General features: G+C 42.5%; 1 protein-coding gene across 2 annotated transcripts in view; it reads right to left on the bottom strand.

Annotated features, from left to right (window-relative positions):
* Positions 1-211: 211 nt before the first annotated feature.
* The window catches only part of ANO6 (anoctamin 6), a 187,548-nt gene continuing 165,128 nt past the window's right edge, over positions 212-22,631 (bottom strand). For both annotated transcript variants that reach the window (XM_079775705.1, XM_079775706.1), the window contains 5 exons: positions 19,376-19,506; positions 13,378-13,583; positions 9,414-9,616; positions 8,047-8,152; positions 212-3,273 (listed from right to left, as the gene is read on the bottom strand). In XM_079775705.1, coding sequence (XP_079631831.1) covers positions 3,067-3,273; positions 8,047-8,152; positions 9,414-9,616; positions 13,378-13,583; positions 19,376-19,506 — 853 coding nt within the window. In that variant the 3' untranslated portion in view covers positions 212-3,066. The remainder of the gene's footprint in view (positions 3,274-8,046; positions 8,153-9,413; positions 9,617-13,377; positions 13,584-19,375; positions 19,507-22,631) is intronic.

The raw sequence follows: 22,631 nt of genomic DNA, 5'->3' as shown, positions 1-22,631 counted from the left end.
CCGGGCCGGCCCAGCCCAGCCCTAATCGGCCCCCATTGAGGCAGGCTGGCCAGACCCCACCCATGCACAAATTTGTGCACCAGGTCTGTAGTAATCTATACAAAAGTGCACATTTGTTATCTGAGTGATAATTGGTACGCAGCAGGTATATTTGCTCTTTTTTAAAAAACATTAAGACAATTAAATGAGTAGACCACAGTACTGTTTTTACAATAATTTTATTAAAATGCTCATAATTATAAAAGAATATTAAAATGCACAGAAATCACAAAACATTACAAACTTTACATCTTATGCCACGGTGTATGAAGAGCATTATGAATATTTCAGTTCTACTTTAGTTAAGCTACTCATACAGTTTAATTTTTTAAACATCTTAAAATATAATACAAACATGACAAATGTTATAAGAAGTGTTTCAATAACAGAGCACATTCTGCCCCCCCCCCCCTTGTGAATTCATGTTTTCTGAAATTGAAGATGTGTGCGCAATTCAAAGGGAAGACTTTGGTGACAGTTTATAAGATGGCCTTGTTTAGTTTTCCAACACAAATGGTAGCTTTCCCCTTCTATCAATTGACATAACTAAAACATGGGAGGGATAGTTAAAGAAAACTCCCCTGAGTATTTTGGTCAAATGCTTCGCTCTATTTAAATTCACAGGCATTACAAAAGGATAGGACATGAACATTTCTCTAGTGGTTAACGCTGGGCAGCTGGAGGGCTGGATTTCCCCCTTCACAGGCCCACTGCCACACCCACTCATCTCCCCAGGGGCGCTGCCTCTGCGCACGCTCAGACCCAGCCATGATGGCTGCAGACAGAGCCCCACCTTTTTCTTCACCACTGACAAGCCAGCACTAGACTTCCATTACCAGTGCTGGTGTCCTGGGTGACCCTGGGCGCCCGCTACAATGGAGCTGCCTGGGAAATGCTGGCAGTGTCATATGTCACATCCGCTGCCTTAAAAAGTGTAGAGGTTTTATGCCCTCCTGTCCAAGGAAGCATATTTTAGACCATGAAGACAATGTATGCAAGACGGTTTATGAAAACATAAATGCTTAATTCTTTTAACGTTTTTATATATGAGGATATAAGGCAAGAGCATTTCCTTTCCATGCTTCCATCCACAATGAGTAACTGCCACATCCAACACTAGGAGAGAGTCTCACAGTCCAGGGAGGAGAAGAGGTAATCCGAGAGGACGCGCACCACCTCCGGGGGCAGTATCGCAGGGGAGTGGGGACAGGAGCAGTGGCACTAGGCGGTGTGGGATGAGAACGCTTCCCCCGGGAAGAAATTCCTTTCTCACTCCCGGTGCATCGGCCCCTCATGGCCACGTTCTTATCACATCAGCAGCCTTATCCCTACCGTTAGTGAAATGCTGTCCCTGGTCCATTGGGACAATTCCAAAGTCCCGAGACTGCTTTGAGGAGTCCTACAGAAATACTGCTTTTTTTTTTTTTTTTAACATTCATGGCAGGTACTTAGAATTGTGACCTGGAGTTCGACTACCCTATGGGAACAAGCCTCTAAACACTGAAACATGGTTCCTTTTCCTTTGCTGCTGGGATCCGAGCAGCTTGGCTCCCGTGGCACCTGGGCGTTTAGCAGCACCCCAGTGGGTGGCGGCCCATCTAGCAAGGACCCGGTGCTAGCCACCTTCTCCCGCACCCATCGCTCCCGTTACCAGTCAGTAGTGAGGAGTGCGGGCTCCGTATCCTCTCGAGTTCCCCGGCGGGCCTAGCACCTGAACGGCAGTAAAGCGCTGTAAAGACTGCTCAGCTGAACACATCGCGGGCAAGACGGGCACGGTGCAGGCGTTCAGCAGGAAGTGACCTCCGGCTGAGGGCAGGGTTTGTGACCGAACCATTTTCTTTTCAGAGCCTACATGCCCGACTGGCCTTAAGGAGGCTGGAAGTACAAACCAAACCCAGAGTCTTTTCTGGGTTGGGAATAACCTGGGTTTACTCCTGTCTTCCTCCTTCCCCACAAATGCCCCCCTGGTGCAAATATGCAATTACAAACAAGTTACTGAGTTGGGAACAGGAGAATGGAGGGTGCAGGGAGCTACCTAGGGCAGAGGCTTTGGTATGCGGACCCCATGGACACAGGATCCCATGGAATCCTTGCCGAAAGGTGCTCCCCACACAGGGACACAGTGTGGCTCACCGTCAGGGCACTTGGTGTTCTAGTAACCACGCTCAGCAGCATCATGTCACAGTGGCTGTGCAGGGGGCCATTCGCGATGGCGCTTGTGATCTGTAATACTGTGCGCCCTGTAGCTAGTGGATAAAGGGCAACTGTGGGAAATTGATGGGCTTATCTTTTCCAGACCATTACGTTGATAGAAATGTATTTTTAATTCCTTGATTTGTTTTTCCAAGAAACTACACATCTTTAGAAGAGGTAATTTTAATTCCTTGATCCCCCCCACAAGAAACTGTACATCTTTAGGAAAGGTAAATTAATTATCCTGATCAATAGGAATGAAATTCTATTTGAATCTGGAACTTTCCCCACTGTTGTCATCTTACTCCCTTTGAGCTGCAATTGATTAGGCACAGAACATTCTGGGATGGCTCCTGGGAGATAAGAGGCGTCGCTGTGGGTTAGCACGAACACGCTGCAGAACCTCGCTATCTTCCTTCCGGTGCATGAAGCGCATTCTGTGAGATGGACAGATAGCCACCATGAAGACTGAAACTATTTCCTGTTCACTGAGGTTTCCTTGTCTGTAGGCCTGTGATCATTCGCCTAAATGTCAGGAATCCTTGAGTCTATTTGCCACTTCATACAGCGTTCAGGCGGAACTCTGAGTCGGCGATTTTCAGTCACGCAGAAGCTGGCGTGTCTCGTCTCCAAGGATGGCACTGTGAGGGGAAGGTGACTGGCACAGGTCTGGCAAAGTGAAGCGGCGACACACTCCCTAAAAACAATCAAACAGAGGAAAACCCAAGTCCATCCTGCTGCAGAAGGGGCGCTTTTTAAGCATTTTCATCAGAGGTTCATAGTCTTTTTTGACAGAGCAAAATTCTTTAAAGTGCTTCTCAGAACATAAAGCTCTCATTCTAATTTGGGTCGTAAATGGTTATCTGCTGCTCCCATTATGGTCTCAGCTATGACCCCCATACTTTTGGTCATGTCTTTGAGGTGATTCTCATGAAGAAGCTTTTGGGTTAGGTATTTTTCTCTCTTGATCTTGCTCTTCGTGCTTTTCGATACATCTGGAATTGCGTATGACAGGAAGAATTTCACAGAGTAGATGACATGCTGAAGGAGAGAAAAAGAAACAGGTCACCCACAAAGACATGGAGGGAAACGGTCCTCTCATTTACTTTTGCTGGTCAATATGGCAGTGCATCTGGACAAGAGGGTGGGCATTGCACAGGTACGTCCAGGCTGTGCCTAGGAGCTCCATGTTGTTACTTATTCCAGGAGTACTATTTGATAGAAAAGAACAGATCTAGTATCTACAACACTCACCACAACACTGATAATTCTGTACATTTCTAGGGTGTGTGCCTTTTCTATCTTGTTCCCAAGCCTCTTCCCCAAAAGTAAACTATATATATTTTTTTTCTTAAAAAAAGTTTAACAAAATATGTATACATCCCAAAATAATATATTGTTGGGCCATAATTTGTTAGCAAGAATGAAGTGGGATGGCCCCTCACAGTAACTAGTATACTCATGATATTGTATACAGTGTTTTTAAATTGCTTTAAATGTTAGTTTTGCTGGGTAGAGTAATGTTGGTTGTAGGTCCTTGCTTTTCATCACTTTGAATATTTCATGCCATCTCTGTGGCCTGCAAAGTTTCTTTTGGAAAATCAGCTGACAGTCTTATGGCAGCTTTCTTCTGGGTAACTAACTGCTTATCTCTTGCTGCTTTTAAGATACTCTCTTTGTCTTTAACCTTTGTCATTTTAATGATGATGTGTCTTGGTGTTGGCCTCTTTGGGTTCACCTTAATGGGGACTCTCTGTGCTGGATAGGTACGTCCAGAAAATTCAAGATGAGAATGCTTAAAAAGCGTCCCTATTTCCTTCGCCAAGCTAGGGAAGTTTTCTGTCATTATTGCTTCAAATAAGTTTTCAATTTCTTGCTCACTTTCTCTCTCTCTCTCTCTCTCTCTCTCTCTCTCTCTCTCTCTCTCTCTCCTTCTGGTACCCCCATGATGTGAATGTTGGCATGCTTGATGTTGTCTTAGAGGCTCTTTAAACTATCCTCATTTTTTTTTTTTGGGGGGGGGATTCTTTTTGCTGTTCTGATTGGGTGTTTTCTGCAACCTTATCTTCCAAACTGCTGATTCAATCCTTTGCTTTATGTAATCTACTTTTGATTCCCTCTAATACAGTGGTTTCCAACACGGGGCACATGACCCACAAGGAGGGGGCAATTTGATTTTTAAGGGGGGCAATTCGAGAATGAGCTATTAACAGTGCATTTTTTGCATTTCTTAAGGTTCTAGGGGCCTCATATACAGTATATAAGTATACACTGTGACATACTTATGCATTTCAGTTCCTTATGTTTTGAAACTTTGCTATTTTTTTCATATCACTTCATATTATTATTTTTTTTACAATTTCTTAGTGATTTCTTCCTCAGTACTTCAACTGTCCTTTTGTTCTTCTTTTTTTTTTTTTTTTTCTCTTTCATGGATGCCATGTTCTTTGGAAGCTTGTTTAGACCAAATTAATGGCCTTTTAGGCTTCTTCCACATGAATAGGAGTTCACTTTTTGAATAAGAATTATATGTCACTGGGGGGAAGGGGCATCAGGATTTTAGAGATGCTTAGGTGGGGCATGGCAAAAAAAAAAAAAAGGGCTGGGAACCACTGCTCTTAATATATTCTTCATTTCTGTGTGTTTTTTTTGTTGTTGTTGGTTTGTTTTTTGTGTGTATGTGGTTTCTATGTCCTCTTTTATGCTGTTGAAGTTCTAAGTTCCTTGAGCATCCTTGTAACCATTGTTTTGAACTCTATATCACATAGAATGCCTGCCTCCATTTCATTTAGTTATATTTCTGGAGATTTCTTCTGTTCTTTTATTTGGGGCATGTTCTTTGTCTCCTCATTTTGGTCGACTCCTTGTGTTTCTATGTTTTAGGTAGAGCTGTTACATCTCAGGGTCTTGGAAGAGTGGCCTTAGGTAGTTGCTGTTCTGTGGGGTCCAGTGGCAAAGTCTCCCTTGTCACCTGACCCAGGTGCTCCAGGTGTGTTCCTTGTGGGGTTGTGTGTACCCTCCTGTTGTATTTGAGCCTTGATTGCTGTTTGGAGGGACTAACCCTCAGGCTAATTGGTTGTAAGGACTGGTTGTGACTACAGTGGAGGAGCTGTTGTGTGTGGGCTGATCCTCCGTACCAGGATTTGCTTTTGTGGGGTTCTGGTGCTTGCTGAGTCTGCCATTTGTGGAGGTGATTGGGTGGTGCTCTGGTGTGGTCTGAAGCTGCCCACAGGGTATGTTGCTTCTGTGGGATTTTGGGGGGTGCAGGCCAAGGTCAGCTGCTGCCTGTGCCCTGCCTGAGGCTACCTGGTATGAGCTATAAAGTGATCTGTTGATGGTTGCCACTTGTTCTGGGCTTGGAGGTGTCTGGGAGAGGCTAAGCCCTGAACTGAAGCCTTGTGCCTGCAGTGCTATTTTTAGGGTCACTAAGCGAGAGGTGCGGGGCACACTGAGGCCAGATGTTGCTTTTTTGGGGTCTGTGAAACTTTGAGAGATTTTAGAAAAGTCTGCAGCATAAACCCAGACAGGCTGTTTGTATGGGAAAGCCACTGAACTCGGCTTGGGGGACCAGAAACTTGGGTGGGGCGAGGTCTCAGGGAATCACCAGGGCAGGGAGAACTGTATTAGCCAGGTTGCAGGAAACTTAGGTATGGCATCCGTCTGCACCTGAGGGGGAGCACTCAGCAAAGGAACAATGCTTCTGTTTACACTTCTGTTAGGAGAAAGCTGCCCTCTAGCTCTTGCCTTGGTGCTAGACAATTCAGTTCCTCCAGGTATGTCCCTGATTCATTTTGAGCTCCTGTCCCAGCATTGGATCTCAAAGCAAGTGAATCCAAATAAGTCTATGCACTGGATCTTTAAGAGAAATGCCTGGGACCCCAGCAGCCCTCCATCTCACTCAGCCACAATCTCTGCTGATTTTCACAGCCAGAATTTATGGGGACTTCTCTTCCGGGCACTGGAACCCCTGGCAGGGGAGCTGGAACTCTTCATTCCTCCAGGGAGGATTTCGGCTGCTCCTATCAGTCTTGTCGTGGTTTCTTCTTAATATCCTTAGTGATAGAATTTCTGTTCAGCTGGGCTTCAGGTGGTCCTCAGTGATGGCTGTTCTGTAGTTTAGTTGTAATTCTGAAGTGGTCATGGGAGGAGGCAACTACAACATTTACCTAAGCCACTAGGTTGACTGGAAGCCTGTTGATCTTGGATTGTAAGCTCATCTTGATTATTTCAATTTGAGAAAAACCTGGGGTCTAAATTGAGGACACTTTTTCTAGAGAAGATATACATTTCTTGAATCTAAGAGCCGCAAGCTCTGCTCTTCCACCTGCTTCTGACCACAGTCGTGGTCTCCTTGAGATTTTCGATGGAAACACTGATAATTGCACTGGTTCTCAGAGCATTCCTGAACTTCAGTTCAGGGGTACTCGCTGCTCAGTACTTTATTTTAGCCCCGTCACCTTTTTTTTCTTCCTCTTGTAGATTCTCCTCCTTTCTTGTGAGCTCAAAAGCAAAGGAAACTATGTTTTAAGATGATTCTAAATGTTTTGTAGTGAGATGGCCCCTCATAGTAACTAGTCTACCATGAGATCAAAAGTAGAAGTCTAAACACTTTGGTAACGGCATACTTGAATATAAACTAGTAACTCTTGCTGTATACCAGATACAGTACTTCTAGAACCCACCTATTATGATGAGCTAATGATGAATTATTTTCTTCTTCTATTAGTATTTGGTAACTATTAAAAAATACTAGAAAAATGATCAAAGCCAGGTACCCAATCCCACTTCATTCTTGCTAACAAATTATGGTTTTGTTCAGAACAAACCAAATACCTCCTGTCTCAGCATTCTCTGCTGTGAGGAGGAATCCTTTGCTATAAATCTAGCCAATGAGATGTACATGGAAGAAGTCTGCCCTGGGGGGTTCTGGCAAAGTATTTTCTTTCCTGACAAAAAGGAACAGATATGACTAGCATCGTCCTTCTCCTTCTTCTGACCAGGACATACACCTGTTACCTGGAATTGCAGCCATCATACTGCAACCATAAAGTGGTCCTGATCGAGAGAAAACCTAGAAAATCAGAGACATGCTCCTTGTATCAGTGAGCTGGTATTGACTCAGGAGCAATCACATACTTCCAGTGAAGTTTATGTGAGAAAAATCAACCCTTATTTGTTTAAGCCACTACAGATGGACTTTCTGTTTCTTGCAGCTAAATGTAACCCTAACTGACCACAGCAAGCAATTTCTGAGGCTCTGGAATTTGGTGGTAGCTATTCACCCAGTGTAAAAAGTAAAGCTGACTAGATCATTTTCAAATGTATAGCTGCCTTAATCATTTTTCAGAGCTGGTTCACTTTAAGAATATAAAAATATTATAAGAAGGTATTTTATGAAAATTAATATATATAATAATACAAGTAAAACTATTACAGCAATAAGTTTCTCAAGGGCAGAGATCACATCTTATTCATTTTGAATAAGCCCCTTCTCAGCCTAACATGTAGCTCAGTGCCCCAACCCCTACCAAAGACTCTCCATACAGAATTGAAAAGAATTGAATCCTTTTAGCACACAACATGCTTTTAACTTTTAAAGCAGATAAGCAACTTCATTTAATTAATGTGAGCTTTATGGGTATTCTCAGGTCAAATTTGATTAATACATGTCCTAAAATAATTGTTAGCAAGAGATAAGAATGTATTGTACATTTTAAGTCAGAGTCAGCAACACTTAAAGCTGATAAAAGCTGATAAAAGGTATGCAAATATATTGCCGTATAAATTATTTCAAAGTCTGTCTGCTTCTCCTACCTCCATGACAATGATGAAAGCCAGCTTGGCGGCGATCACGTGCCAGTAGTAGATATTGTGTTTATACTCTTGAGGATGTCCAGGAGGGTACCGGAAATCACGATACCTGCAAACACAGAGGAGGCAGATCAGGAGGTCATTCTTTTTGATCAAATGCTGTAAACAAAGGGCCCATTTAGGAAGAGGTTATATTTAAAACAACGCTTTTATAAAGTTGGACATCATATAAATATTCTCCAAGAGTTCAGTTTGGTAACAAAACCCTGAAATACTCTTCCAGTGATATAGGAAAATGATGGTATCGACAGATCCCATCTTTGTAAAAAGAGAACAAAGGTGTTGTACATTTCTCCCCTAGTGTTTTATCCTTGCTTTCTTAAGACTATATAACTAAAAGAATTGAGTGTATTTTCTGAAATATATTTATAAATTTATTTATATAATGGTGCCATCGGGGTTCACTCAGCTATGGGGTTCTCCCCCCCTATTGAGAGTACTGTCTGCTTGTTATAAGTTTCTTGCTCATTTCCTTGTGGTCAGATGTCATGTGCTACTGCTGTTAGAGTCTCTCCCTCAGGAAGCACACCTCTAATTTTCTTCCTGTAACCTATTAGACCTAGAAGAGTTCGATTACTCTCTGGAATTATATAAAGCAGATTCAATGTGGAATTCTGAAGAAGCTCTACTATGTGTAAATTTGAAAAATTTATTTGAGGCTTATTTCTGGTTTCTTGGTTGTGTTGTTGAGAATCTGAATTGAAGAAGGCTTTGAGTAGAACTAAATACATTTTAAATCCTCCTTTAGGTTTAAGTCACTGATTGAGAAAAAAAAAATTAATGACCTGTAGTCAACAGACTTTATCAAGGGGTAATTTAGTTCACGTATACTGTCCACAGTTGATCCCACAGCCATTAAAATAAAGGCAGAGCACTTTGGGATACCTTTAGAGAATATTGCTGGTTAGGTGGAGGTATTTGCATTTCTTGTCTTTGCATTTCTTTGTTAAATGAGAGAGCTAGTTTGTCATCAATGTTGTCAGGTTGTGCTTAATAGCACATTAGTCATGACAAATGAATTACCTTGCTTTTTGGAACTCTTAAGTTTCTTCTTTCTAAAATATAAGGCTTTTCTTCAGGATCAGTCTCCCTGTAATCATTTGAAATTCTCACCTTTAAACCTTGCTTTATGATTGGAAACTCTAACCCTAGTCTGTATTAACTTTTACGTATTATCCTTTAAGTTTGAGAGAAAAGAAAGCTAGGAAAAGATATCTCTAGCTATTTTATTTAAATTATACCAAATAGAATTGCCTTACAATAAAAGTCATAAGATGAAATGCATTTTTAAACACATAAGCAAAACTTGCCTGCATGTGGTGTAGTTACCAAGCCCAGTGTATGGATTTCCCTTGCTTCTGTTTTTGAAGTCCGCAATGTTGAAGATGGACAGAGTATTGTTGATGTATCCCTCCATGGTGTAGTGGGTATGGTCCCCATAGGGTGGGACAGAAAAGGACCAGTAATACACCAGGCGGGGGATCATGTCTGATGTGAAAGCAATAATCATGGCCTGTGTTGGGAGGGAAACGAGAGGGGGCATTAATGTAGAGCCCTTTTAGGTATGGTTAACAAAGATGCCAGAATTACATTTTTATCAGTTGATTGTTTTTAAAATTAAAGATTCAGAAACCTTAATTCTTTCCTAACTATATAACAAGTGGGTATAGAGAGTGAATATCCTAAAATCTTTGAGCAGTTGCTTTAAAGTAGAATAGTTCCTTTCCTTTTGGTCTTCAATTCTAAAAAATTTCCAGAAATCTTACCTACATTTCAAAAATAAGGCCTATAGTTGCCTGAGATGTTTCTTAAGTACAGTAAGAATAATTGTGGATTCTGATATTGTGGATAAATCAAGAGCTGCTTGCACATATTATGTATGTGAATTTTTTTCCCCCAAAATTAGAATATAACAAAATTCAATCAACCTTGGAGCTCTATTCAATATATTTTAAACCTTTTATGATTTAGATGAGAAGGTGTAATACTGAGCTCAATATTCTAAAAATAATTTGGCTCTATATAATTCTTTTGTAGTGTAAATAATTAATACAAAACTGATTTTAAAATAGGAATGTAAGCTGCATAAAATACATTTTCCTTGATCTAAATTAATGGCCTTTAAATTCATACTTTTACTTTATAGTATCTAGACTTGTTCAGACAAGTCAGTCTATAATCTGATTTTAAACTGTCAGTATATACTTATGGAATTTGCTTCATTAGAGAGCAACTATTTTTAAATTAATGTTATTAAAATGTAGAAAACAACAAAAAACCCCCACTTATTTTGGGTTGTTCCATTAACATAGTCAAGCAATGATGTCTGTTTTGTTAGATATAGTATCTAAGCCTCTCAACTTCCAAAATATTAAATGGATATAAAGTTGTGAACATTATACATTATTCCAGATTAAAGGAATAAGTATGGGTCAAAGTTAAATGTGGGTCTAAACTAGGTGGCTAGGCAGACATCTACTCAGAAGGAAAGCTACTATGAATTACATGAATTTTCTCCAGAAGTTTTTAATTTGGGCTTTAAGCTTTCCAATGTGTAAAACTGGTTTGAAGGAAGGAGAAAGAATATTTTAATCCAAATTCTATGTGACTAAACAAAGCTCACTGATTTGGGCATTTACTGAAGCAGAAGAACAGTCATGTTTTTGGCACACTATGATTTTTAAGAGTATTCATAGGAACATATGTTTTAGATACAATGAGACCACAAGTCAACAAACAAGATCTCAGGCAAACTAGGAAACCAAATAAGGGGCATTTGTATTGCAAAATTTCCCCCAAAGTGAAATATTTCTGTGTGTGGTGGTGGTGGTGTTATAAGGCAAGATTATTTTTGTTATTTTACTCAACTATAGCTTTTTAGAGAATCACCTGCAGATGTGCTTTAAGGAGCTACAAAAATTCCGACAAGGAAGTTAATTCTATTATCTTCAGACAAGATACTTTCTCCTCCTGAATTGAGCTGCTTTGAGACACGCTGCAATAGTACAAATAAATGCAGTGCTTCATTTCACATGCTGTTCCTAACACAATTCTCCCTTTATGTAAAAATAAATTAAAATTGGTCTTCAATAGCAGATGTTCTGGCACAATACAACAATGTCAATTCAGCTTATTTATTGAGCGAGCAGCTTTAAAATGAATGACTGTATACCAAACTCCTGCGTAATGTCCATTTTCATCCCTGCTAGCTATTCTCTTCTTCCTACAGTTAAAAGTTCCCCTATTTTGGAAAGTTAGCCTTTCTTGTGCATGTTAGACTGGGGAGGCACGCATTAGGTAGCCGAGGTGATAACATACATGTGCAAGAAACGACGCCTACTTGGGTAAGAACCAGCAGCACCATGAGCATGCACGCGTGTGCCTGTGTGTGCACACACTCGTACATACACAGAGGGAACACAGCCAGTACTCCATCTGCGCTGATGGAGTAGAGCCAGGCTGGGGATACTAGGACAGGTGCCTGATACAATCAAACCAGACACTTGAGGAACAGGGAGTATGACTCAATTGAATTTTCTGGTTAGCTGAAGGTCAAACAAAAACGCTTTTGGTTTCAAACCTTGTTGCTGAACACGTTGCTAAAGCACACAAGTCCGCGTTCCCGCCCCGCTTAGTGCCGTGCAGCGTATTGAACCTGACAGATTCATTCTCTTACGACTGTGGCACTGGCAGCCTCACTGTCATATTTCCGAACGTCGGTCTGCATTTCGCAGCGCTGTGGATGTGGAAGGTGTGGGCTCTCTGGGGGAATGGACACTTGTAGAACCTATTAGTTGCTTTTGTGTGTGTGGTTTGTAACTTTCTCCAAAAAGGAGGGATGACATGCAATTCAGATAAATTGAGGGTTCTGGGGGTGACAGCTGGATTCCAGAGAGCTATAACTAAGCATGGTCCAGACAGTAGCACATTGTTAAATTCTTGTGCCTCTAGCTTAGACACCTGTCCAAGTCTCCATGGAGTCACTGTGAATGATGAAGAGGATAAACAGCGGCAACTAACATTCCAGGAGGCCCAAGCCCTGCTGAGCATTCCACGCATTAACTCACTGAATTCCCTAACCGCCCTTCGTGGCATATGATATTCTTAAAGTGTGTGATCGGGAATTAGTATTCAATTTACAAATGATGAAATGAGCTCTGAGTGTTAAGGCCTGGCCCAAGGTGGTGCGGCTGGGATGCTGCAGAGCTGGGAGCTGGAGCTCGGGTCTGACCCCAGAGCCTGCAGTGCTCGGTCACCCTCCCCATCCAGGAGCCTGGCCCACAGGCGCTGCCGAATTCGGTTCTGAGTCTGTAAGTGCTTGTGGGAAAAGGCTAGGGACTCAGGGCAAATGTTGCTTGATTAATAAATTAAAACCGGGATATCATGTTGCTGGGGATTGCAACCTGGGAGTGAACTTGGCTGTGAAATAAGGGAAGAAATAGCCTGGTTGTAAGAGTACTTCTGGGGCAGAAGGTCCCTTGATAAGCTGGCATGGGAATTGGTCTGCCTGAGAGCTTCCTGTTGTCTTGTTGGGAAAAAGAGAGAGAGAGAGAGAGATTGTTCAGACAGGTGCATAATCAACACAGGTTGTAAACAACTGAATTCTGTTCCCTCACAGCTGGGATACACGCAGGGTATGAGGCGGCTTAGCTAATAACCAGAGAATGGCTCGCGTGACTAAGGGGTGGGGTGGGGAGGAGAGATGGGACCTGCCTCCTTAAAGAACCTGTCCTAGGAGACAAGGAAGGTGACACTGATTGGGAATGCATGAAGTGTTTATATTTCACCATCAAATAGTCAATATTTTACATTGATAAATAGGAATAGATGGTAAACCATGGTGGAATGATAGCCGTTATTTTAGGGTCCGCACATTTAAATGGATAGATTTTTATCTCCATTATAAAAGCACTTTTGGATAATTCCTTTTACAGTCACGTGAGGATTAAAAGTCAGTGTTTGTTATTACTATTACCATGTTTCTAGGGAATAAAAACTTTAGCAAATGTGCAACAATAATATAATGGTTAGTCTTCTTAGCAACTGCCTCAGTAAGAGATCTTGACTTTGTAAGTCATGAGTCATAATTACAAATAAAATACATTAAAAATATGAACAATTATAACTATTACAACTATGTTGTTGATATGGATAACAGTCTTGGCATCTTTCTCCCATTTTAAGAAATACCAAACATCTGATTCCTCAGGTAGCGATGCTAATGCATTTTTGGCCTTTTCAACGACTTGACCCCGTGACCTCGGTTTTACTCACGTTGGTCACCACGGCCAGAATTGCGATTCCTTGCATGATGGGCTGCCATGCTCCGATGTCCTGGGCTTTTTCTGGCACCATGCGGCGGTACTGGGTAGTCATTTTCCACGCGTCCACTCTTATTTCCAATATATTGTTCACCAGAGCCAACAGAGGGGCCAGTGGAAAAGAGGCCACAAATAAGGTGACAAAGCCAAACTGAATAACTGTCAATGAAATGGACACACATCATGGATGGTGGAGGGATGGAAAGACAACGGCCAACAACAAACTAACCCCCAAAGAGAACAGACATTTGTGGCACTAATAATATTCAACAGTGAAGTAATTAAAACACAAATACGAGATCTCTAAGGAAAAAGATGAATTATAGCCTGTTTCTTTCACATTTATATACTTAATAGGAATAATATATTTAAACATCTTTAATCAACCAAAGTTATTTGCTGGTAAATGAACCTGGGACACTCTAAGCATATTATTCATTCTCAATGTTGAAATAATAGAACGTTGGAGGATGACTTGTGAGTTAGGATTGGAAAAAAAACAAAACTGTGGCACTATCTAACAAGCTAAAAAGAAGTAAGACATGCACCTTTGGGAAGACTCTGCTTAGAGAACGGTGGAGGAAATATGCTGAAAACAGGCAAATGAGAAAGCTCCCCTGAGTCTGTCAGAGAAGTTGAGGTATTACCACACATCACAGAAATGTACGTGACAAACGGGTCTTAAGGTAAAATATAATCCTTCTTGAGGAAGTTTTATCTTGAAGTTGTCGCAGTTGATGTGGTCACCGTAAGTCAAGATACAAGTGGTGACTTAGAAGTTCTCCTCTTGCCTGTAATTTATGTGGCGTACACTATATATACTCTACGATATTATGTTCCGTTTTAGACTCTTTCCTCCTAACTGGCAGACTTATAAAGTAAACTAGTGTAGCATGCAAGTAAGACTGTGGAGGAGGGGAGAATGTCAGCCCTTTTAGGGCTACCGCTTAGACCAGGGCCAGGCTGTGGAGGGTGGCTGGGCAGGAGGAGCGGGCAATGGCTGCTGGTCTCAGAGGCAGGGTGTGGTACAGACAGGTGTGGACATGTTCAGGGAAATCAGATAAGTAAGGACTAGAGTTGGTGATGTCATCGAGTCAGCAGCACAGCATCAAGCAGTGATGTCAATGTTTGTGTCTATGACTCATCCAACCCCTAAATGAACTCAACTACCTACAGGTGTGAACTGGCAAGTGCGTGTCCTAACGAAGGGACCACTCACAGCTGCCAGACCTCCTGATTCAAGGGAAGTCAGAAATTCGGATTAGATTTCCATAAGCTCAGCTAAAAACCCAAAAAGGAAAAGATACCATTTATAATGACAACAAAAGTACAGATGATTTAGAAATAAATTAGTGAGAAATGTTAAGACTCTTACAATGACTTTAAAAAATAAGGTAAAACAAATGATGAATGAATAAATGATGCGCAGACTCAACTTAGGGGACATATCATTTGGGGGCATATTATTTTTTTCTCTAAAATATAAATTAGCATTTGAATGCAAACTTAGTTAATAATCCCAAATGAATAAAAAAAGCTGAAAAGTGATGCTGAAATTTTTAAAGAAATATACACAAATAAAACAATAGGAGAAATGTGTGAACTGACAGTATTAGGGACATTCTGAAAAACAACAAAACGAGACTAGCTCTACGAGATATTAATGCATATTACAGTGCTATGATAATTGAAACAGTTTATAACAGGTGCACTAGTAGATAGTATGAATTATACAGAATAAATGCAGATATTCATGGGATTTTAATGTATTATAAATATGATACTTCAAATCAGTAGATTCGAGCATGGAGCGATTAGCTCCACACTGAAAAAAGTGGCATAGAGTCCTCACTTTTGACACCAAAATCAATTCCAGATGGTAAAGTCTGTTCTGATATTCAAGTGAGAATAACTTTTGAAAGCAAGCAAGAAAGAGAAAGTAACAACCTATCAATTCAATTCAGCAAGGCAAAAACACCCATCGGGAAAACAAAGATAACCCTGGCCTGGCACTTCTTCATGACATACATGGTAATACTTTCCACGCTTTCTTCGCCACTTTAAAGTCAAGTTTCTTGAAGTATGTACACTGAGTCTTTCACCACCCCTCGCTGCCCCTGCCGCAGCCCTCACCCCTGCACCGAGACTCCTGCTGCATCTGCCCGCAGCTGCATGTTCCAAAGCCACTCACATTTCAGTCCTTAGTGATGCGACTACTAGGCTGATTTTGATATGGCCAAACATTTCCCTCTCTGTGGCATGTGTTTCCTCTGCGTTACTGTTTTCCTTAAATTTTGAAAAGCCATGGGGTATGTGTGTGTGTACATATACACTGAGTGGCCAGATTATTATGATCTCTGAATGCATAATAGTCTGGCCACTCAGTGTGTGTGTGTGTATGTATGTATGTGTGTGTGTGTGTGTGTGTGTATACACATATGGCCTGGTGCATGAATTCGTGCATGGGTGGGGTGGGGTCTGGCTGGCCAGGGGGAGGGGACATGGGCGGTTGGCCGGCCTGCCTGCTGGTCAAACTCCTGGTCGAGGGGACAATTTGCATATTAGCCTTTTATTATATAGGATATACACTGAGTGGCCAGATGTTCAGAGATCATAATAATCTGGCCACTCAGTGTATATAAAACAATAAATAAAAATATTTATACACACATACATTTTTTTAAAAGGCTACCTAGCTATAGTGCTTTTTCCATTTTGGAAAGCTCATCCACCAAGACAAGGAAACGTCAATGCAGGTGGTGGCTGGAAACAGAGCAGAGGTGAGGAAGTGGGGGAGACAGGCCTGCGTCCTAGAGAATGGGGTGGGGGTGCTGTAGACCTGGAGCAAGAGGAGAGGAAGGGGGTGGTGCAAGGAGCAGGTGAAGACAGCTGACATTAATTACAGTAAATTAAATGGAGAAATTAACACATTGTTTTAATCAATTTTTTGAAATTAGGGATGGAGGAAGGTGAGGTCAAACAGGGCCCATGTCATCACTTCACTGCATTCCATTTATGGCTCGTGCCCACTGGGAAGGCACCGCCACGTTCTGGAGACACTGGTGCCTGTGCTGTGCTGTGTCGTGCTCTATGTACGAAATGCTAGCTTACGGCCTCCGGACTACAGATGGACAGACCATTTCTCTTATGTCCCATGCCCAAGATTTCAGAAGTCACAATCATACACCCAGGGAGGCAATTTTGGTTAACACCCCAGGTTGCTCTAATAATCTCAAAGGATAGTGGGGAATTCGCTAAATAAAAGAAATTTCACTCAAAAAGCGCCCCCTACCCTCTCGTCAGCCAGTGTGGCTCAGTGGTTGAATATCAACCTATGAACCAGGAGGTCACAGTTTGATTCCCGGTTGGGGCACCTGTCTGGGTTGTGGACTGGATCCTCAGTTGGGGGGGAACAGGAGGCAGCCGATCAATGATTCTTATCAATGATGTTTCCATCTCTCCCTCTCTGAAATAAAAATGTATTTTTTTAAAAAAGCCCTCTGCCCCCTCCCCAAAACCTATGCCGTACAGAACTTGGTGGGGGTGGCTGGGGCAATCTTAATGTAAATTCCACTCACAGTGGGATGTGTGTGTTGAAACTCCAAGCTCAGGTCACTTAAATGACTATGAGGACCAGGGCCAGGCCCTGGTGTTCCAGCCGCGACTGAAAGAAGCAGAGGCCTGGCAGCTCCCTCCTTCGGGAGCAGGCTGGCGGGGAGAGGCATGTGCACAGTCACCACCTCCACCAGGGGTCAAGCTAAGGCCTGAGAAAAGGGCAGCTAGTGTGTGTGGAAAGTGGAGGGTCACTGCGGGGGCCTGGCAGGAATTCCTCAGACAGAACAGAAGGCAGGCGTTTCAGGCCGGCGCAAGGGTGGAGGCTCCAGGGTTGTTTGTCGGAAGGTGTTTCCCTTCATAACTGAACAGGCAGATGGTGGTATCGTCATGATATGGGAAACAGGAAGCAAGGAGAAACCGTGTGGTGATGAGACCACCACCAAAGGCACTCTCCTTAGAAAAACAAAAATAATTCAAAAGGCACTTAGGAATTCTATCACCCCCAAAATGATCGATTGCACTCTGGAGTTGAAGACGGAATAACGGACTGCCTACTCTTATAAATTGATTAATTTTTCTAATTCATTAGGTATTATTTAGATACTAGGAAAACAATTTAATAAATCTAAAAAAACTGTCTATAATAGTCGTTATTTCATCTTTTCTTATACGGTAGGGTGAGGCCGAATTATTTAGTTGGAAATTATTTTAATGAGAGTAGGAAATCCTAAAGGTCATATCAACTTCTCCCAAAGCCACAACCCTGTAACGTTTCCTTCAATGTCACTGGTTTGACTAATCAACTCCAGGAAAATAACTCTTTTTTTTTCCAACTTTTATTGGTGCTAAAATAGCAAATGACATTCTGCCCCAGAAAGCTGTTATTAATGCTGATAATGGCTCACCATGAAATATTTATAATTATGACTCATTTTAGAACAACAGGTAAGTGTCTTGAAAGTCCTTTTGGAAATAAACGGAATAAATATAGCTTCTGCATTATGTATGGCAGCTACACCCTTAATTGAACCTGGTCACAAAACACAACAGAAGCAAATAGGAAATTCAAATCAGACTCCAGGCTGCACAGCGTTGCTGACTGCAGAAGCTCCAAGATGAACCTTTCACTCACTGAAGGAAGCAGCTGTGTTTCCATGGATAACATGTATTTTTACAAGCAATTATTTTATATATAGAATGAGATTTAATAAAAGCCGCCCTCTCTCCCTGCCGACTTGTAAACAGGAGCCACAAAGGGTGTGTGCAAACACACAGACTCCTTTGCATAAATGCAAGGTCTGTCACCCACAATGTTGTGCCTCCTGTTCTATTCTCCTAAGCTTAAGAAACTGTAATTCATTGCAATGGTTAGCTGAAAGGGCACAGATACACAACATACACATTGTTAGCCTTCTGACAGATATAAGCGTGCCATGCATAATAGAAAAGATGTTGGAAATCTATTTTGAGGTGCATCCATTTAAAGGCAACTGAGAGCTCAAAATCCAGTTCAACTGAAGAGAAACAGAGCCGAAGCAAACACTCCACAAATGGACAAAGGCCATCAAGGAGGAGGAGGCCTGTGCTAAATCTTAATTCCAGACCAGCCAAGTGGTTCTGAATTCAAGCCAGTGGTGAGTCATGAGGTCACTCAAGGAACCAGGCAGAAACCACCGGCCAGAAGGAATAGATACGCTGCCAGAGGCAGGTGTGAAAGCAGGCGGGGGGACCCCGTATCACCTCCGGGACAAGCAGCAACACGCCCCCGCCCGGCTTTCTGCACGGCCTCGCTTACTGGACTCGGTTCAGAAGTGTATCGGCCAACAGCTGTGCCCGCGTGGACTCCAGCCGGGCCGAATCACACCTAATAGTAGTTTCAAGTTCACTCTCGGGCAACATGGTTAGAATGCTCCAAGAACTAATGGTGAAGATGAACCTCAATGACTACTCCATTTCATCGGTAATACATCTTTAACTCTGTACAACAAAGATACACACAGTCACCTTATGTGAAAGCCTGATTATATAAAGCTATATAATCAGGCTTTCAAATGGAGGAAAACATATCCCATTTTAATATGCTAGATCAGTGATCGGCAAACTCCTTAGTCAACAGAGCCAAATATCAACAGTACAACGATTGAAATTTCTTTTGAGAGCCAAATTTTTTAAACTTACACTTCTTCTAACGCCACTTCTTCAAAATAGACTCGCCCAGGCCGTGGTATTTTGTGGAAGAGCCACACTCAAGCGGCCAAAGAGCGGCATATGGCTCGCGAGCCGCAGTTTGCCGACCATGGTGCTAGATCATTATTTGGCTTGATAATCATGACTTTTGGGATCCAAAACATGCTCCATTATAACTTATATCATCTAAAATATCACTTGTGACTTACTCATTTCAAGATACTCGTAAAATAATCCCAGTCTTCCCATGAGTTGCAGATGGTAGTCCTGTTCCCATCGCGGGGTTATCTTTTCTGAACCCGAAACTGTGCGGTAGCGTCCAATTAGATTCTTGATCCAGCTGCCAAAAGGACCAAATGATAAGTCAGACTATTATCAGACCCAGCCATAACAGTATTCAGTGATATCTCAAGCTGAATGCATCATCTTCCCAATAAATACATCTTGTGCTTTGACTGTGTACCTCGGTGTATCAAAATGGTAACTGCTACATTTTCTCTTAGCTCCTTTCATATGGGCAGTTCAGTTAAAAGATGTTTTCCCTCTTTTGATTAACTTTTTTTTTTTCTCTCATTTCTATGTTGTTACACAAAATTGTCTTTCCAGAGAAAAACAAAGACATAGATTGTGAGCTGGTGATAAGTGCTGTGGAGAAAAAGTGTTTGCATTTGTGGTAGGGAGTGGGGTGGTGGCAGGTTGGTTTATTAAAAGTAACATTTGAAAAGAGATATTAAGAAGGTAAAAGGGTGTCACTGAGCAGTGGTTAGAGCATTGGTCTGCACCCAGAAGGTTCTTGGGTTTGATTCTTGGTTAAGGGCATGTACAGGTTCGATCTCTGGCCCTGGTCAGGGCGTGTGCAGAAGACAACCAATCTATGTCTCTCACATTGATGTTCCTTTCTCTCTCTCCCTCTCTTTTCCACTAAAAAAAAAAAAAATCAATGGAAAAAATATTCTTGGGTGAGGATTAACAACAACAAAAGAGAAGGCAAAGGAGCAAGCAGGGGAGATTAAGAGACCATTGTGAGGATTTGGGTGATTTTTACTCTGAGGGAACTGGGGAGCCACTGAGGGACACGGAGAAAAGTGACATAGTTTGAGATTGGATAAAACAGCTCTAAGATCCTATGCTAAGCTGGACAGATCAAGGACCAGAGACACAACCAACTTCCTGGAAGTCATCATGCAGAGCGAGGAGGAGACGGCCGTGGGTGGCCCAGTGCCCTGCCCATTGCTGCACACTGTCCCCGCACAGCTGTCTGCTGTCCTTCTTCAATGTTGTGTTTTTCTCTTCCTCAAAGCCTGGTGGCCCAGATAAATGCTCCCCTTTTTAAGGCAATTTGTCCTGAAAAGAAATCGGAGTTGGCAGCGACCTGAGGGTGCACCTGCAGCTGAGAGAACCGTTGTCCCCTAAAGCAGCGGGGCTTGTGGTTTCCTCGCGGCGTTCATCAGAGGAGGAGCCACAACAGCAAACTTCAAACGCAGACACCAACATCTGACTGAGCCTCGGCTGAAGGAACACCATGTTTACAGGGATTTCACATTTGGACAGTGAGAAGGCTTCCCACTAAGTGAAGGCAGCTGTATATATTGCATGTGCATGCACACACGTGGGTACACACACACACACACACATACACACACACACACACACACACGGTAAGATATGACTAGCTCACCATGCTGGGTTTCCCACTGCTACTGATCTCAGCATTACCTCCGCACTGACCGTTCCCTGAGGTTTACTAAGGGAGATTTCTCTACAATAAACGTGCCCCTGGCTTCACAATCCTCCCCCACTGCTTTCTCTTCTATGACATTAGGGACGAAGCAGGAGGCTGTGGAAGGTGGGGGGGGATGTGGACGCAGACACCCCTTGAATCTGAATCCACACTTCACGGCTTAGTCACTATGTACCTTTGGTCAAGTTCAAATCAAATGGCGTGATAAACCCTACACTGCCCAGGGTTGCTGACAGGATTGAATGATTCAAAACAGGTAAAGCATTTAGCACACTTCCTAACACCTCAAAGCCCACCACACAGGATTCGTTTTTGACCCACCCAGGCCTAAGTGATTTGGAACTTGGCTTGGGGACGCAGCGCTGTCTGGATCGGCGGACCTCACTCCAGCCCTTACGAGAAAAACACAATGCTAGTTGCTAGTGCTACTTCCGAGGCTCCAACCCAAAGCTCTGAAACCCGTCAAGTCTGGGAATCCGCGGTTTTACAGGCGTCTTGTGACGCAGGTGGCACCAGGGACCACACGTGTCCACCCCTGCTGGTTTTGATTGGCTTCTGTTTTGCTCTGCCTCACACTTCCAGCCTCAGCCTCTTGCTGAATCCTCTCCGGGGCCCAGAGAGGCAGGTCTTTTACTACTGGGATTCCAAATCCATCACATTCTGTCCTGGCATGACTGACTCATCTGGCGCTTCCCTTTGGTACTTACTGTCCTGCCTTCCCTCACCCAGAACTAGTCACGTCAGAGGTCACAGTCTCTCTGAAGAGCTTTCCTTCCTGAGCTACAGACGCTAAGCCTCCTGTTCAGTCTTCCTGCATGAGCCACTCATCCGTGGAAGGAAATCTTGGGCTGTAGTCCGTCCATCATCGCCCCTGGTCTTTTGGGCTATCTACTGGGTCATGATTCTAGTGCAGGGACATCCGTCTTGACTGCACGTGAGACTCGCCTGGAGCAATTTTTAAAAATACACCAGACGCTTCCTCCCTCCAGCAGGGGTTACTAAATAATTTTCCTAGGAATTTACCGGGCCTATTAGCATAACAGCATCGTAATAAGTTGCCTTCTGCAAAGCCTTTATTAGGTGTAGAGCACAGTGTGAAGTATTTTGTACCTCATTTTCTCTTTGATCTTCGTTATTACATTTAATCCACATGCGGCAGAAAATCACCATTTGTGTTCTGAATGTTCTATAGGATTCCCACTCGCTAACTTTGAACACAAGCACCCTTTACTCCCTGAAGCTATTTCATGCCTGAGTTTATACTGTTCCTGAATTTAAAAAAGCAATGAGGGATACCTGTATTCAGGGTTCTCTTATTGTAGGTCTCTGGTTCCCCCTCTAGCCAACGCACATAAAATACTTCTTCTCAAGGGAACAGTTCACTTTTCTTGTAAGTAGTCTGTACCCATTGAGGAAAGTACAGAAAACATAAAGGAAGAAAATTACAGCCATCCATTTTCTAAACTTTGACCAAAGGATGACGCTGTTGGCATTTTGTATATTTAACTTTAATTATTTTCCTTAACATTTTATCATAAAAATCTCTCCAGAGTGAGTTGCTTAATGCAGAAATTGCACCGGACTTTCGTTAAGTATGTCGGGAATAGAATTCCCAGGGATGCCTCAACATTAAGTGAGGCCAGGAAGGCCGAGGAGCTCTGAGCTCGTTGTCCGAGTCCAACAAACAATTCTATTAACTTACTAATTCTATTAAGTTATTAACA

This window comes from Cnephaeus nilssonii (assembly GCF_951640355.1).
Source record: "Cnephaeus nilssonii genome assembly, chromosome: 6".
Taxonomy (NCBI): domain Eukaryota; kingdom Metazoa; phylum Chordata; class Mammalia; order Chiroptera; family Vespertilionidae; genus Cnephaeus; species Cnephaeus nilssonii.
Note: the sequence above shows the minus strand (reverse complement) of the source record. Positions and strands in the feature narration are given on the sequence as shown.